The sequence below is a fragment of the Macaca nemestrina genome, chromosome 5 (genome assembly GCF_043159975.1).
Source record: "Macaca nemestrina isolate mMacNem1 chromosome 5, mMacNem.hap1, whole genome shotgun sequence".
Taxonomy (NCBI): Eukaryota; Metazoa; Chordata; class Mammalia; order Primates; family Cercopithecidae; genus Macaca; species Macaca nemestrina.
The window spans coordinates 143687886-143703838 of NC_092129.1; the positions used below are offsets into that span (position 1 = coordinate 143687886).

The window sequence follows — 15953 nt, forward strand, 5'->3', positions numbered from 1 at the left end:
TCCCCTGGTTCCACATAAAGGGAATTTGATAACCCACTCATTCCCCTCTCCCAAATAAAGGAAAACAAACAGAAAATGGAAAATCTGAATGTTTCTGGGTCAACTCCTCTTAACAGCCAGCAGCACCATGCCTTTGTTTTCTGAGTGTGGGCTCAGTGGTCATCTCCAGCCACCTTGGACCTTACGAGTCACACCCAGGATCCAGCTGGAGGGGCGGCCACCTAGGACTGAGCCTGCAGATGTCTCCTACCCCTCCATAGGCTCACAGCCCAAAAGATTTCATTCCCGCCCCAGGTCATTTCTCTCAGTCCCTCGGACTTGTGATGTGGCAACACATCAGAATTTAAAACTGGCCTATGGTTAAGGGAAGCTCGGAATTTCCCTCTGTTGTTCTGGTCTGACCTCTAGACCTGGCCTCAGGTGGACTTGCAGCTTCGCCCAGCAGGTGTCATTTTCCAAGGAACCAGTTGCAAAACCAGCTTGAGTTACTTCCTTCTCTGTTTTGAAAGCCCTCGCCTCCAATGCACTCGGTGATGCTCTGGTTTCTGGCTCATTTGCCAAACGGGATAGCAAACAAAGCTGATGAGCCTACCCAGTACCTAATAGCTCAGATGTCTAATCCCCCACCTTTCAGGCACTCTGAGGGGGGCTCCTAAGGGAAGTGGGCTCACAGAATTAATTCCAAGCATGGCAGTTTTGTGATACAAAAATGCACAGTTTTTTGATGATGCCAGAGAACCTTGGGGCCCTGGAATGGGGAGACTTTGGCAGCTCAGCTGTGGCTGGGGTCTTGGCTATGGTCAACATCAAGACTGAGACTCCAGATCTTGTGGATGCAAGTCTAGGACAAGGAGTCGGGCTCCATCACCAAGTCACCTTGCCAGGTCAAGGACATGAAGATCAAATCCCTGAAGGTCTATCTCTTCTCTCGGCCCATCAAGGAGTTTGAGGTCACTGACTTTCTCCTGGAGGTGCCCCTCAAGGACAAGGTTCTGAAGCTCATGTTTGTGAAAAAGCAGCCCGAGGCTGGCCGGTGGATCAGGTTCAAAGTGATTGTCACCATAAGGTACTGCAACGATAATGTCAGTCTGGGAGTTGAGCGGCCCAAGGAGTTACTCATTGCTGTCTGCAGGACCATCATCCTGCCATGCTCTCCTTCAGCCTGGTGTAGGGTGACTACCAGGGAACAAGATCAGCAAACCCCACACAGTGCTCTGCATGGTGACACAGTGCTGCCAGCTCTGTGCCTTTGATGCCACATCCAAGACTTACAGAGCTAACTTCGGGAAAGAGACTGTTCCCCAAGTCTCCCTATTGTGAATACAATGACCCACATCATAGCATCCAGGAATGGCCACCACATGGTGCCTTTACATGGGAACAATCAGTGAACAAACCTGAAAGCAAGCCAACAAACAAAAACCCACAAACACACAGTAAGGGAAATAACTGTGGGGTAGGCTCTCTCGCAGGCTCCCTGCCACTGCTTGGTTTAGGGGAAAGGCCCTGGTCAGGGTGTTGGAAAACCTGAGTTCTCATCCTGGTCTTCTGCTATTCTCCTTTGTCCCCTAAGGCAGAGCACCTTAACTTTCTGAGTCTCAGTTTTCTCATCTGTATGATCATCCCTTCTAGTGCCTACTTACACAATTGTTGTGAAAATCAAATGTGATAATGTGCATAAAAGAACATAGGAAATTGCAAAATGCCATCTAGATAGAAGAAAATCAGGGTCATGCCCACAACATTCATGCACCTCCACGGTGATATATGTCCTGTGCTGCAGCCACACCAAACACTTTCTCCTGGTTTAAGCTCTGCCTGCCTTTGCGCACCTCTGGCCTCAGCTCCTGCTGTCTCTCCTAGAATGCTCTGCTGCCTTATTTCCTTTGGTCAAATCCCATCCATCCTTCATAGCTCCACCTGAATTCTACTTTCTCCAAAGGCCTTCCTTGATCCTTCAAAAGAAAGTCAAGTCTGTCTCCTCTGGGTTCCCATGTCACTTCGTCTTTAGGGCAATGACCACCTTCTGCCTTACATGATGGCTGTTCATGTGTAGTTTATGTTCTCTGCTGTCTTGCCTGTCTGGGGGCAGGGTCCATGCCGTGGTGGTTCTTGCATCTCTCCTAAGGGTGCGTACAGAGCTGACAGTGCACAGGAGGCATGCAGCACCATTCCATTTTGTTGCAATGAATCGGAAAGGACCTCGAGAGGTGACCAAGGCCTTCGGGGCCTGGAGGCAGAAGATGAACAGTCAGGCTCCGGGGACCGGGTTTAGAAACATTTTTTGACATAGAGGCCCAATTTCAAAGCCTAGTCATTTCAGATTATATTTGCATTTGGAGGCTTTTAAAGTACCAAAACTTTAGATTTATATCTTCATGAACAGATGTGGAAGGGAAAATCAATTCCTCATAGGAATGGCTTATTCGTTTTTATCTCAGTGCTGAATATTATGCACCAAGTGGCAAATTAATACATAAATTGACCAAAGACATATACACCACCGAATGGTGCCCTGATGAGAATGGAGTGAGGAGTGGGCTGAGCTCCGCGTGGCTGGCTGTGGCAGATGCTGCCCATTATGTGTCAGTCAAGTCAGAGTTTCCCAAAAAGATGTTGGAAGCAAAGGCAACTCTGAGTGTTAGAAGAACCCAGACTATTCCTCGAGAAGAAGGGCAACGCTCACACACGTCATTTAGGGGGACGTGGTATGGCATGCAAGGCTGGTGCCATCTTGCCTTTCCAGGGCTGTTAGAAGGATGTCATGAGAAACAGGCATGGCAGCCCCCTGGCCCTTTCCCACTTGTGCCCTCTGCTTCCCCCAGTGAGCACGTCCCTCCTCCAGGACAGGAGGAAGAGAATGGAGAAACATCACAGATTGGCCCTGAGAGAAGTGCCCTCTGGGGCTGGCAGGGCCCCCCTGCTCTCGCCTGGCATGGCTCCCAGAGTGAGTGATGTGAGCAAATGAAGCGTGAGCACAACCTCCCTCCTCCCTCCTGCAGGCATCAGTCCCAGGAGCCCTAGGGCAGAGTGGAAAGGTGGGCATGAGGGGCGGGACAGGGCCTGACGAGAAGTCAACCTCTGGGCCAGCTGTCCCACAGCCAAGTGTTCCATGGGCAGAGGAGGGCCCTGAGGGGAATGCAGGATCCAGGGCCCACCAGGGAACTCCACAGTGGGCTGCTGGTGGCCAAGGACTGCTGTGTGGGCTTCCAGAAAAAGCAGACCAGGCAGAAAGGGCAAGTCTACTCTAAAAAATTCCATAAACATGGAAAAAAACTAAAAGTGACTGCTTTCCCCAAGAGAGGGGATGACACATAATAGACAAAGCTTCTGACGTAGTCTAGCTAAAAGCCAAAGAGCTAGTTATCAGCTCTGAAGGGAGCGGGATTGGGGAGAGAGGGACAGACACACACACTCACACAGGAGACACACAGAGACAGAGACAGAGGGAGAGGGGGAGAGGGAGGAGGAGGGGGAAGAGCATTTTCTATTTGTCTCGTTCAGGTTCTTATCATGAAGGGACACCGGATGTCCTTTAGGGGGACAATAGAGGAGGAACAATGGAAAGGAAAGGGTTTGCATAATCAGGAAGGACCACACGGAAACCACAAATGACAGATGGGTGTCCTTATCCCCCAGACACAGGTTGACATCCCCACTCACATGTCTGAGGAGGCTGAGGTTCCAGTGACAGAAACGCCCATGGATTTGTCATCTAGGAGATGGGGACAGAGCCCTCGCATTCATAGCCCTCCATCTTGAAGAAACTGTGAAGATGCAGGGGAATTAGAGGCTCAAGCATCAAATCCCTGCACCAGGTCAGGTGGGGATTTTGCCTGGAAATAGAGAGGAGGTGCTTTAATGAACCGGTCTCGTCCTGGGTGAGAATGAGAGGAGAAGCGGCTCTGTCAGGAGAAACAGGGAGCTGCTGGCACAGCACATGTATGAAGAGGAATTTCCACCCTCCCTGAGGACATCTGTTCAATCAAAGCAGCTTATAAAGAAACAACGGTAACACTGTCACCCTGTCACACCCCACATTCCCAAGAAGGGTGATCTTGCAAGCCCCAGAGGACTGGAATCAACTGTGAGCTCCTCCTCTCCAGTTTGTTTTGGGGAGAATGGAATGGGTTAGGGTAATCTTCTATAAGCCAACAGCTTCCGTAAGGAATTGGTATTGATTCAGGGTAGACAGAACAGCTTCATATCTTAAGCATTACTCCAAAGTATTTATGTTCATCTTAGAAGGTTGGATGTAAATCAAGACTTGAGTGTTCAAAACCTTGGTTCCTATCTGCATCAAAGCCAGATGCTGGAAGATAGAAACAACAGAGTTGACTAGCTTTTCTTCCACCTGCTCAAGACACAAAAGTAATTTTTCAAAGGCAAAATACAGCTCTATCCCTCAAAAGTTGTGAGGAAGTTCATGACTGAGAAAAACAGCGGTTAAGTAAAAGGAGACTTTCAGGTTTCAGTTGTCTTTGCACTTGGAGGTCTCTTCAAAATATATCTGGTCACTGTGCTCAGCCTGGGGACTCCCTCAGCCAGGGACCCCCTCTTTCCCAGCCTCTCAGACAGGACAGAAACCACATGTCCCTCCGGTGTCTTGTCCACCATTTCAGACATTCTGGAAAGCTCTCTACATTTCAGGGATATGGAGTCTGTGTGCAGGTGTCAAAAACACTCTTGATTTAAGTTGTTAAGATCCTCTGAGGAAAGCATAAAGAGGAAGCAAGAAAAAGTATGTTCATGATTTGTTTTTAAATTAAAGGAGGTGGGGAAAGAAGATGAGAAGAGTGTGGAGGAAGAAAGGCAGGACACGGACGCCTTCAGGTCCCAGGCTGTCCTCCCCAGCTGCCGGAAGTGCTGGCTCACAGCTGCCTGGCCGCCTCAGTCCGGTCCCTGTGTCCCCTCACCCCATGGGGCACATGCCTGCTCCATAACTCCAGGGGTGGCGGAGGCCTTTGCTGTGATTGCATCGCAGCCCAACCTCTCCCTCTGCCCTGTCCTGCCTCCTTTACTCCCCTGAGAGTGATGCTCCTAAAAACCGTTTCCGGGAAACCTCTTCTACATAGATCTCCATCTCAGAGGGGTTTTCCAGAGAACCTCACCCAAGACAGAGAGGGAAGAGGGAGGGGACAAAGCTTTTAGTGTTTTTAATGAGTAGATAATTTTTTGTCAAATACAGAAAAGGCATATAAGCCAGAGTGTTTGTCATAGCCCTGGAAAACCGTTGGTATCTTCATTCATTCAATATTAGTGCATATTTCTGGATTTATGCTATATATCCCAACTATACCTAGAGTGTTGTCATGTGGTATCTTTTTATATCTAAAGTAGGATTATTTTTCTAAAACCTTAAAAAAAGACAGCATTGGAGATTCTATTAGATACCCTGGATTAAGTTACTGAGTTACTTTAACTATGAATTTTTTTTTTTTTTGGCATTTTAAGTGGAAACAATCTCCATAGTTTCTTAAGTTTTTTTCTTCATTTAGGATAGTGAATTATGTTTTACACTTTTGCTCCCGTTTATCCCTTGCTGAATTGTGTTCTTGAAAATAACATTTTAGTTATTTTTTCTTCCTTTTCATGTGGACAAGGTAGTAGCCCTGCACGGGCCCTGTGTCTCAGGACTAAACCCCATGTCTTCTCACTTGGAGTTCAGGGCAAAATTCTCCAGCCATGCTCTTCTGGTTACCATGCAATGGAGCTACTGGTATAGAATCTTCAAGAAAGCCCAGAAAAAGCATGTTAAAATAAACCAACCAATTCTCTTCAAAATCCATGAATTTTAAATATATTTATTTGCATATCACACAAATGCTGATATTTGCCTATAATCTCTCTTCTATGCACATTTTTTCTGTCCATTTAGGTAATGAAAGCTGTTCAAATTAACTAGTCAGAGAAACATAGATAATATTATTTTCTATACACAATTATGAATTTTAGTGGTTCATGCCTTTGGACTGTGGCTTTTTAAAAACCCAGTATTGTCTTACAAAGTACATCAGAAGCCCTAAGCCTATGTTCATCCCAGCTCTGTCACTCACTAGCTGTGAAAACTTGGGCAAGTTGTCTAGCTTCTCTGTGCCTCAGTTTCCTAATCTGTGAAACGGAGATAATAATATCAGTATTAATTTCATGGGGTTGGTGCAAGGATTACATAAATTAATTCCCATCAAGTGCCTAGACCAATGCCTGGCAAACAGGTACACTACATTATTACTAACTCCCGGACCTCACTGGAAGCAACGGTGAGCACACAGATATTTAAGTCTCTCTTCAGAGACCCTGGCAGCTATTTATAAGCACAGGGCTAGCAAAATAGCTCTTTTCCCCAAATTTTAATGATACAGGAAACATCCAGCTAGACTCCCCAGTCTGTAAACTGCCTTATCTTTAGACCCTTTCTGACTATTCTTCATCTCAGCTCAGTTTCTGAGTCCCCAAATTTTACCTCCATACCATCTTTCAAATGCCTTACTTTGCTTCCATTCTAATTGTCATCTCTGTAGTTCCAACACTCATTTTCTCGATTTTGGTCTAGAAGCCTTCTTGCTGACCTACTCACTTCCATTCCTTTAGCAGTCCAGAACCACCAGTGACTCCCTACTGTCCTTCGTGGCACTCTAGACCCTCCCAACATGGCTCACACCTGGTGTTCCCTCCTTCTCCATCATTTGCCTACATTTACCAGTCAAATTGGGGTTACTTGCTGTCCATTCATTCTGTCATTCGGTCAACACTTCCTAGGGTGCTCAAAAGCCAGATTCTGCTTTCCAAAAGTTCACGATAGAATGGGGAGATAGATGCACGTAATTAACTCCTTGCATTAAAATTCTAGGATTGCAACCCAGATTACTAAACACAGTTGCAACCAAAATGCAGAAAGCACAATGAATCTTGCCTGGGGGAGGAGCGAGGGGTCGTGGAAATCCTCAAGGAAGGTGAAGAAAGGATCAGGTGCTATGGGATGAGCTTTCCTTTACAGCTTTATTGATGTATAATTGAAGTACAATAAACTGCATACATTTGAAGTGTACAAGTTGATAAGTTTTGACACTCATGAAACTATGACCACTATCAAGAAAATGAACATATCTGTCCCTCACCTTCCAACATTTTCTCCTGCCCCTTTGTAACCTCTTTCTCCTGCTCCCTTCCTTCCCAGTCAAGCTCTAATCTGCTTTCTGTCACTGTTGGTTAATTTGCATTTTCTAGAATTTTACATAAACAAAATTATACATTGTGTACTCCTTTTTTGGTCTGACTTCTTTCACTCAGCATAATTGAGATTCATCCAGCTTTAGTGTGCATCATCAATAGTTTGTTCCTTTTTGTTGCAGAGCAGTATTCAATTGCAGGTATACACCATATTTTTTTCATTCATTTACCTGTTGATGGGCATTTGTATTGTTTCCAATTGTTGATTATTCCAATAAAGCTTCTATGAGCACTGGAATGTATGTATGTCTTTGTATGGACATACACTTTCATTTCTCTAGGGTAATACCTGAGAGCGAAATGTCTGGGTCATATGGTAACCATATGTTTTACTCTTAAGAAACTACCCAACCATTGTTTTCCAAAATGGTTGTACCATTTGACAGTGCCTCCACAGCCATGTATGAAACTTCCAGTTGTTCCACACAAGAGGGTTTTCTTTGATAAGGTGATCAAAGGATGGTGAAAATGTTTCAGAGAACATCAAGAACATCAGAGAGTCAGAGTAGCAGAAGCAATCGAGCAGGTTGAGAGATGGGATGGGTGATAAAGCAGAAATTTTGTTTGAGGCCAGCTCCTAGAGGGCTTGGGTATTTGGAGAGTACATTCCAGGCAATGGAAACTCATCGAAGGCTCCATCTTCTGTCTCTGGACGTTCCATGAGGTTTCCCACCTTTAGACTGTTCTCTCCCTCATGCTGCTCCCTTCCTTTGAACATACCCATCTACTGTGTTGGTAATATCTATGAAAAGTTGAAGACCCAATTGAAATGCTACCTGTCCATGAGGTTTCCCACCTTTAGACTGTTCTCTCCCTCATGCTGCTCCCTTCCTTTGAACATACCCATCTACTGTGTTGGTAATATCTATGAAAAGTTGAAGACCCAATTGAAATGCTACCTTGTCTTCAAGTTCATCCTCAACCCTGAGTTTCCTTCACCATTCCTTCGAACTTCACCCATGGCCCTGAGTCACCTTGGGCCTCCAATTACGGTGAGTCCCCTATTCATCTGAGGTCTCTGGTGGCAGAGATGGTGGCTCGTTCATGCAACATCATCCACAAAACCAATCCCTTTAGGAAGATGTATCTCTCTACACGTTTCTTTTGGTCTTATTTTTATGCAAAGTCCAAAGTAAAGGAACATTTTGAATCAAGGAAGGTATAAATCTCATTGCTCATTTTGCCAAGAGCAAAATAAGAAGATGTGGACTGATTCCAAGGAAGAAGAACAATTACTTTGCTTCTCTCCCAGCTTCATTGGCTTAATCATTTCGTCCTCTATCCTTTGCTCTTTTATGCGCACCAGGTCTCCCTGACTCAAGTGGGGCAAATTATGTAATTAGTAAAGAGCAACAATTTTGCAGAGAAAATGGTTATGTGCTTATGGAATTTCAATTAATGTCAATTAAAATGTCCAAGGAAACCATTTACTGGGCCTAGAGAAAGAAAGCAGAACTAGACCCTGGCAGAACTAGGGATAGCTGAGAAGCATTGACCAGAAAGAAGACCATTTTGAGGCTCTGCTCGGGTGCCTGGTGCCCATCCTTGCTGGACCTTAATGCCCATCTCTCTCTTCTATGTTGACATAGTGCAAAGTAACCAGCAACAGCAGAGAGTTCCCAAGAAATAGCACATGTGTGACTTTAACTGGTCTGATTAATGATCTTTGCCAGATTTACATCTTCTTCACCTCTTTTCCCCGTTTTCCATGAGCTTTCAAGTCACTAGAGAACACTGAACATAACTGTTATTCTTGGAAAACCTATCATGATATCCAGGCATTTTGACTATGCATTTGCCTTCAGTTGTTTTAGCAGCAGGACAGGGCTATCAATAAAACATGTGTGTCTGATTTAGGAACATGCAGCTTGGTTTGCTATAATGTCATGGTGCTTAACTTTCTGTGTCTACCCAGACTGACAGGTGCTTCCAAATTCTAGCCTCAGTTCAGGAGGACATTCTTTCTCGAGAATGCCATCCTTACTTTAGTGTATGTATTGGCCAAGGAAAGTGCTGAAACACTGGGGCCAGGGGCTTGGCTACTTTATTTTTAAAACTGCATTTACTTTTTTTACAGTTCTATGGTTTTGACATTGAATCAATATCAGGAAAATACCAGAGGCCACTGCTTCAATTTGCATTTCATAATGTGTTTTCTACTGTTTGAAAGTACACTAGACTGTGGCAGAGTTTTCTCTGGGGTATTTTCTGTAAAGCTTACCTGGGCTATTGCTTGGCTGCCTGGCTTTGTTTGTCAACAGCATCTCTGATCAAGGTGGCAGAAGGATGAGAGGGAAACAAGGCAACTTGAAACATTCCCTCCTTCAGAATAGACAGAAGGAATGAAGTTTGTGCGTTTAGCTGCGGGCAGGCACAAGGATTCTAGATGAGAAGACTGGTAGAGACACTTCTTCACTGTCCTGAAGCCGCATGAGCATTCAGTATAGGACCCCATCTGTTTTGTTAAATTGACAATTTCCTTTAGCAGGAAATCAAGGTTCAAACTGAGTTTTAGACTAGCTACGGAATAAGAAATAGCTTCACTTTTTAAAGACTTTGCTTTTTAAGACATTCAGCATGTAACCTAATTTCATTTGATAGGGTTTGTTTTTCCCTTCTCCATTTGCTGCCTAGAAATGTGTTTCATTATCTCCTGCAGAATTGGAGTTGGGAGGGAGAGCTGGAGAGTCTAAGTTCTCTGGGCCTCAAAAGCAGTAAAAATTAAAATAAAACAACATGAAATAAAATTAAAATACATCACAAGAATGGCCATCCCAGTGGATTTTCTGTCTTAAACACTTCATACTGAACAGCTCTACTACTAAGGAGTACTGGCTGGATCTCTTCAGTTTCCATTTCGGAAGCAGAGAGAGAATACCAAACTCAAAAGAACAAAAGGTAACACGTTAGCACAAACATAGACATGGCTAGATTTTATTCAAGGGAAACTGGTACCTACTTGAGGGAAAAGTTTTCAACTACTAGGCTCTTTTTAGGATGTCACATGTCAACACTTTCAAAATTTTTAAAATGCAGAGCTTCCAAAGTGTTCTAACGTCCAGACAGGGTTTTATCTTTGAAAAGTAATTAAAATGAAATATGATTTCCCAGAATAAAAAACATTCGTTTAGAGTGATCTTTTTGAATATTGATATGTGAGGAAAACACACACACACACTAGCAATTTGAGAACATCAACTTTTTAATTTAGAAAGAGTAATTAAGTAATTATTGGGGAGAAAAGACACGCACATCATTGAGTCCCTCAATAGCACAGGCTGCCTATGTGGCTTCTGGTGCCCTCAGCAGATGGAAATGAACTTACTTGATGTCACACAAAAGGGCCACTCCTCTCAGGATCCAGTGATCTGGGGACAACACTGTTCGCAAATATACCACAGTGATGAAGGTCAAATCAGTTCGCCTGGGTTTCTTGTAAACAGGACACACATACAGCTTGGGGTCCTTGGGTGCCGTGGAGTTAATGGCAAAGATGTGGAGCACGGGTAACTGCGCGAAGAGTACCTTGGGGGTGGATTCCGTGAGCTTCCCATTCCGTCTGTCCCAGGCTGCTCCATCCATGTAGAGCCCATAAATATACACACCTTCCTGGAAGAGTCAAACATAAGGTAATAGGATTTATTTTTTAAACTAGGTGCTGCAAAATTAGTGTCATAAAGGCCGTCAGTTTGGAAATAAAACACACACCAGTCTTAAAACACTACCAGAGGGAGGAAGGCACCACCGGGCACATTGCATTCATGAAATACTAAGCCCAGTTTTCTCCTGCAGCCTGTGTTGAGGCTATGAGTGCTGTAGAAATGTTCGTGTTTGTTATTAGTTATTTAAGTGTGGGGGTGGCCTCCCTGAGCAACAGGTTAAGCCAGTAGCACCAGATCACCTCTACAGGGAGGTGAAAGTCTCTGAGAGGTCTGGTTTGAGTTGGTGGAAGGCGGGAGCATGGAACAGGATCTGGAGCTGCTGTCATGTAGGATCTCAGCCTGCCACTGGCCTAGCCAACCTGTGTCTCAACTTCATCTCAGCCACAGGATGAGGTGAGGTTTCCATAGCCAGGCCTAGCTAGTGGGAGAGTCAGAGCGCCCCCAGAGGTCAGGCATGGTACAGCCAGGGGAAGCATGGCAGGGGCAGTGTCTGGCCACCCTCCCCAGTGTCTCTCCCATACAATAGGCCCTGCCCTGGAGGTCCTCATCATTAAATCAGGGAGATAAGATGCATAGGTGCAGAAAATTTTTTTTAAGATGAGTTGAATAGCAGCACACACTTGTTACTGGGAGTGCCCGGAGAACTGCTCTGGGGGTGACGGCAGTGACTTCTGAGGCAAGGTGTCTGTGGCTGGAGTGCTCAGGGGCCTCTGTAGAGGGAATGGCCTTGATGGGCCTTGATGGCCTTGCAGCAGGGGGCTGTGTTTGGAAAGACAAAGGCGAGAGCACAGGCAACACAGGCAGGAGTAACACTACAAAGAAAGGCAGAGCGGGAGGAAGAGCCCCAGTATTTCCTTTACCAGAGGGCTCAATGGTTGTAAAAGAAGTTAGGGCTTGACCGTGGAAGGATCTGGGTGCTAAACTGGATCCTGTAGGCAGTGGGGAGCCACAGAACATGTATTCACTAAAAAAATAAGGGGTGAAGGAGAATCACAGGGGAGGCTCCAACAATCATGCCAGCTCACCAAAGAGATAAATGTAGAGGATGGTGACCATTTTTCCATCTCCAGTGAGGATCAGATCAGGGGAAGTAAATGCCGATTAGAATAAAAGACAGTAAGATTCGTTGCAGAGTGTTTTCTGGAATCCCCCCCGCGTGGACTCACCGTGTGAGGACCATATTTTTTGAACCAAAAACGGAGGCACATGGTTTGACAGTAAAACCATGGGCAGTCCCAGAAAATCAGGACATACGGTTACCATCATTAACTCCGTGGGTGACAATGAACTACAAGAATAATGGGACCACTTAAAAAGCCATCATATGGTAAATTGTATCCCTCTCCAGGGTGCTTTCAGCCTCAGAACTTTAAAAAGTCAGTGAGAAGGTGTGGTAGATAGAATAGTGTCACCCAAAACTTCATGTTCACCCAGAACCTTGGAATGTAATTATTTGGAAATAGGGACTTTGCACACATTGTTTAGATAAGGACACACTGAATTAAGGTAGGTTCTAAGTCCAATGTGACTGGTAACTTTATAAGAGGAGAGGACACAGAGATATACATACCTATGCAGATGAATGTGAGAAAGGAGGCGGAGATTGTAATGATGAAGGAAAGCCAAAGATCCTCAGTAACCACCAGAGGCTAAGAGAGAGGCTGAGAACAAGACTTTCCCTCGGGGCCTCCAGTAGAAACCAACCCTACCCTGATTTGACTTCTGGCCTCCTAAGCAGCGAGAGAACAGATCTCTGTTGTTTTTAGCCACCCACTGTAATGATACTTTGTTACGACAGCCTTTGGAAAGGAACACAGATTTTGATTCCAGGAAGCAGGATGCTGCAGTAACAAATGCCTACAGATGTGGAAGGAATTCTGGAATTGCATAATGGGGAGAGGCTGGAGGAATTTTGAAACTGCCTAGAAGAGATTGTTGGTGGGAACCTGGAGGTTAAGGTGCTTCTAGTGAGGCCTCCGACAGGAATGAGGAAGATAATACTGGAAACTGAAGGAAAGGCAGCCCTCGTTATAAGGTGGCAGGGAACTTGGCTAGAACTTGGAAATCATCTGGTCCAGCCCCCTTACTGGACAAATGAGGGAATGAAAATCAGAGAAAGGGAAAGGGAGACTGATTTATTGAGATTCTACGTGGGGTCCAGCACCGCACCTAAATGATCACATTTAAATCTTCAAAACTACCTTTTTAAAAAATTTATTTATCTATTTATTTATTTGAGATGGAGTCTCGCCCTGTCACCCAGGCTGGAGTGCAGTGGCGGGATATTGGTTCACTGCAACCTCTGCCTCCTGTATTCAAGCGATCCTCCCACCTCAGCCTCCCAAGTAGCTGGGATTACAGGTGCCCAACACCACCCCCAGCCTAAGTTTTGTATTTTTAGTAGAGACGGGTTTCACCATGTTGGCCAGGCTGATCTCGAACTCCTGACCTCAAGTGATTCTCCTGCCTCTGCCTCCCAAAGTGCTGGGATTATAAGCGTGAGCCACCGTGCCTGGCCACAGCTACCTTTAATAAGGTTGAATTATCACGCTCATTTTGCAGATGAAGATGTGAAGACTCAAAAAAGTTAAAGAATTTGCCCACATTCATTGAGCAGATCAGCGTCCAGGCAGTGGGGGCTCTTCCCCCAGCCATGTTCCTTTCCACTCGAAGCTCGAAGGGGACACCCTGGAACTGGCCCCCGGCTCCAGCCTGCTAGTCCTCTTCATCTCTGCTGCCTATAGTAGAATCTGTGAGTGGCCCATAGCAGTAGCTGGAGATGTGTAGAAAAGCCTTATTTATTTATTTATTGAGACAGGGTCTCACTCTGTCACCCAGGCTGGAGTCTGGTGGTGTGATCACTGCTTACTGCAGCCTCGACCTCCGGGGCTCAAGCAATCCTCCCACCTCAGTCTCCCAAGTAGCTGGGACTACAGATGTGTGCCACCACGACTGGCTATTTTTTGTTTGTTTGTTTGTTTTTGGTAGAGACAGGGTCTCCATGTGTTGCCTAGGCTGTTCTTGAACTCCTGGACTGAAGCTATCTTCCTGCCTCAGCCTCTCAAGGTGCTAGGATTATAGGCATGAGCCACTGCACCTAGCCAAAAAGCCTTTTTAGCAAACACAAGTATAACTTCTAATTTTGTAGAAATGTAGTCTGCGGAGTTCTAAGAGCTCATTAGACCTTGTCATTCATTGACCTTCCACTCCGGCAGATAGGGGAGGTCTTCCGGTTATGACAGAGGGAACTCTTGCTGCAAAGCAAATGGACCTAAACAAGGCACTCACAGCTCAGTTTTAAGCAGAACTTGAAATTTCAGCTCTGTCTCCAGAACGGTCCCTGCTATTGCCCAGAGATGCCTACCCCAGGGGGTGACGTGATCTCCTCCTTGGTCTGTCTCAGAACTTCATTGTGGATGGTCACAGTGTCCAGTGCCCAGCCTTTGTGGGCACGGGTCACTTCTTGCCTCATTGCTGTGAGGAAGCCTTAAAGAAAAAAAGAGGAGATGTTGACTTCTTGTTGCAATCCATTTTAAAAACAAGAAGGAAGCAATGTTAAGTGTTACTTGCTTATCAATCTCCAAACTACACATCCCACTCAAAAGGAGTTGAGGCCAAACCCCAGGGGAGACATTTCTCTCAGTGTTTCATTTCTGTGGGGACCGGCAATGAGCTAAATCTCGCCTGCTGACAGCAGGAAAGCAGTACCGTTTATACTTCAAACTGGCCCTTGGTTTGAAACTCTCCTGAGATTTCAGCTGCTCAAGTCTTAAAGGCTTGTAACCCAATTCTAGCTCACAGTCTCTATTTGAAAATATAATATCGAGGAATAAGATCGGAATGGTGAAATATTCTGAGAATAGCATTCCAATTAGACTTGAATCAAACCATTACTAAGCGTCTATTTGCTATAATGGAACAATTTCATTTAGTCTAGGGAAATAAGGCGTAATGCCAAAATAGAAAACCTGACTTTCAATTTGACCAAACAAAGCAATCACCCTGGAAAGGAAAGCTACATGTTTTAATGTACATAATACAGTGATTTTAAGACAATATGCGGTTCTGCACATTGTGGCTTTTCTTTAAAGTTAGTATTTGCAAACCATGCCATTCAATTCAATAAGATAAGCCTTTCTTGGAGAGTAACAATCAATGTTAGAAAAAAATACCCTAAACTTCAAACTGGACTTCAAAACCTTAAGAAAACACATTTATGGTCTACATATTTTATTTTGGCCTCCACGTAAATATTAAAAATCATAAAGCTCTCCAATGAGTAAAATTTTATAATGTGTGTGTTCCTGCTACTCCTAGATTAGTTAACTCTGAGAACAAAACCAGCACATACCAATGTATGCACAAAACAACACAAAAATGATAACATTTTATCGGGTTTGACTGGGAGTTGGGGGAGGGGAGAGTTGCAAGGCATAATTATAAGCATTGAGTTGAGATCCCTTGGAGTTGGAAAGGAAGAACAGGTCCTAGCCTGGCTTTACTGAGAGTCAAGTTCTCCCCATTATCAAATGAGACACTTGGAGAGGCACTCATATGGTCATGCTTTCATTCATCTGTCAATCTTGCTGAAGTGGCCACCATGTACCAAGCCCTGTACTATGTGGGATGACCACAAAGATGAAGAGGCCATCCATGGGACCCACATTCAAGGAGTTCAGTCCAGAGGGAGTGTGGGGGAGGCTGGACATTGACACAACGTTGTCATTATGAACAAAGGTGTGAACAAAGTTAACTACTCAGGAAGACAACTCAGGGAAAGCGTCATTGAGAAGATGAAGTGGAAGGTGACTCTTGAGAGCTACATAGGAGTTTGCCAGATGGGGCAATTCCAGGTAAAGGAACAGCACACGCACACACACGGATGGCTGAGAGAGTGTGGAGTCAGTGACCACAGATAAGTTTAGAACGAAGATGGAGGAGTGATTTTTCAAGGTCAGAGTTTGGATTTAAGTCTGTGGATGGAGAGAAGCCACTGAAAATTTAAATAATAACTCAAATGCAAATGCTTTATTTGCATCTTGAAAAGTTTACTCAGAGTGC

At 44.9% G+C, this 15953-nt stretch overlaps 1 protein-coding gene across 3 annotated transcripts in view; it reads right to left on the reverse strand.

Annotated features, from left to right (window-relative positions):
- Positions 1–10414: 10414 nt before the first annotated feature.
- LOC105474557 (dynein axonemal heavy chain 8) overlaps positions 10415–15953 on the reverse strand; it is a 316668-nt gene continuing 311129 nt past the window's right edge. For all 3 annotated transcript variants that reach the window (XM_011729344.2, XM_011729345.2, XM_011729346.2), the window contains exons 92-93: positions 14257–14378; positions 10415–10839 (exon numbers count right to left, since the gene is read on the reverse strand). In XM_011729344.2, coding sequence (XP_011727646.2) covers positions 10552–10839; positions 14257–14378 — 410 coding nt within the window. In that variant the 3' untranslated portion in view covers positions 10415–10551. The remainder of the gene's footprint in view (positions 10840–14256; positions 14379–15953) is intronic.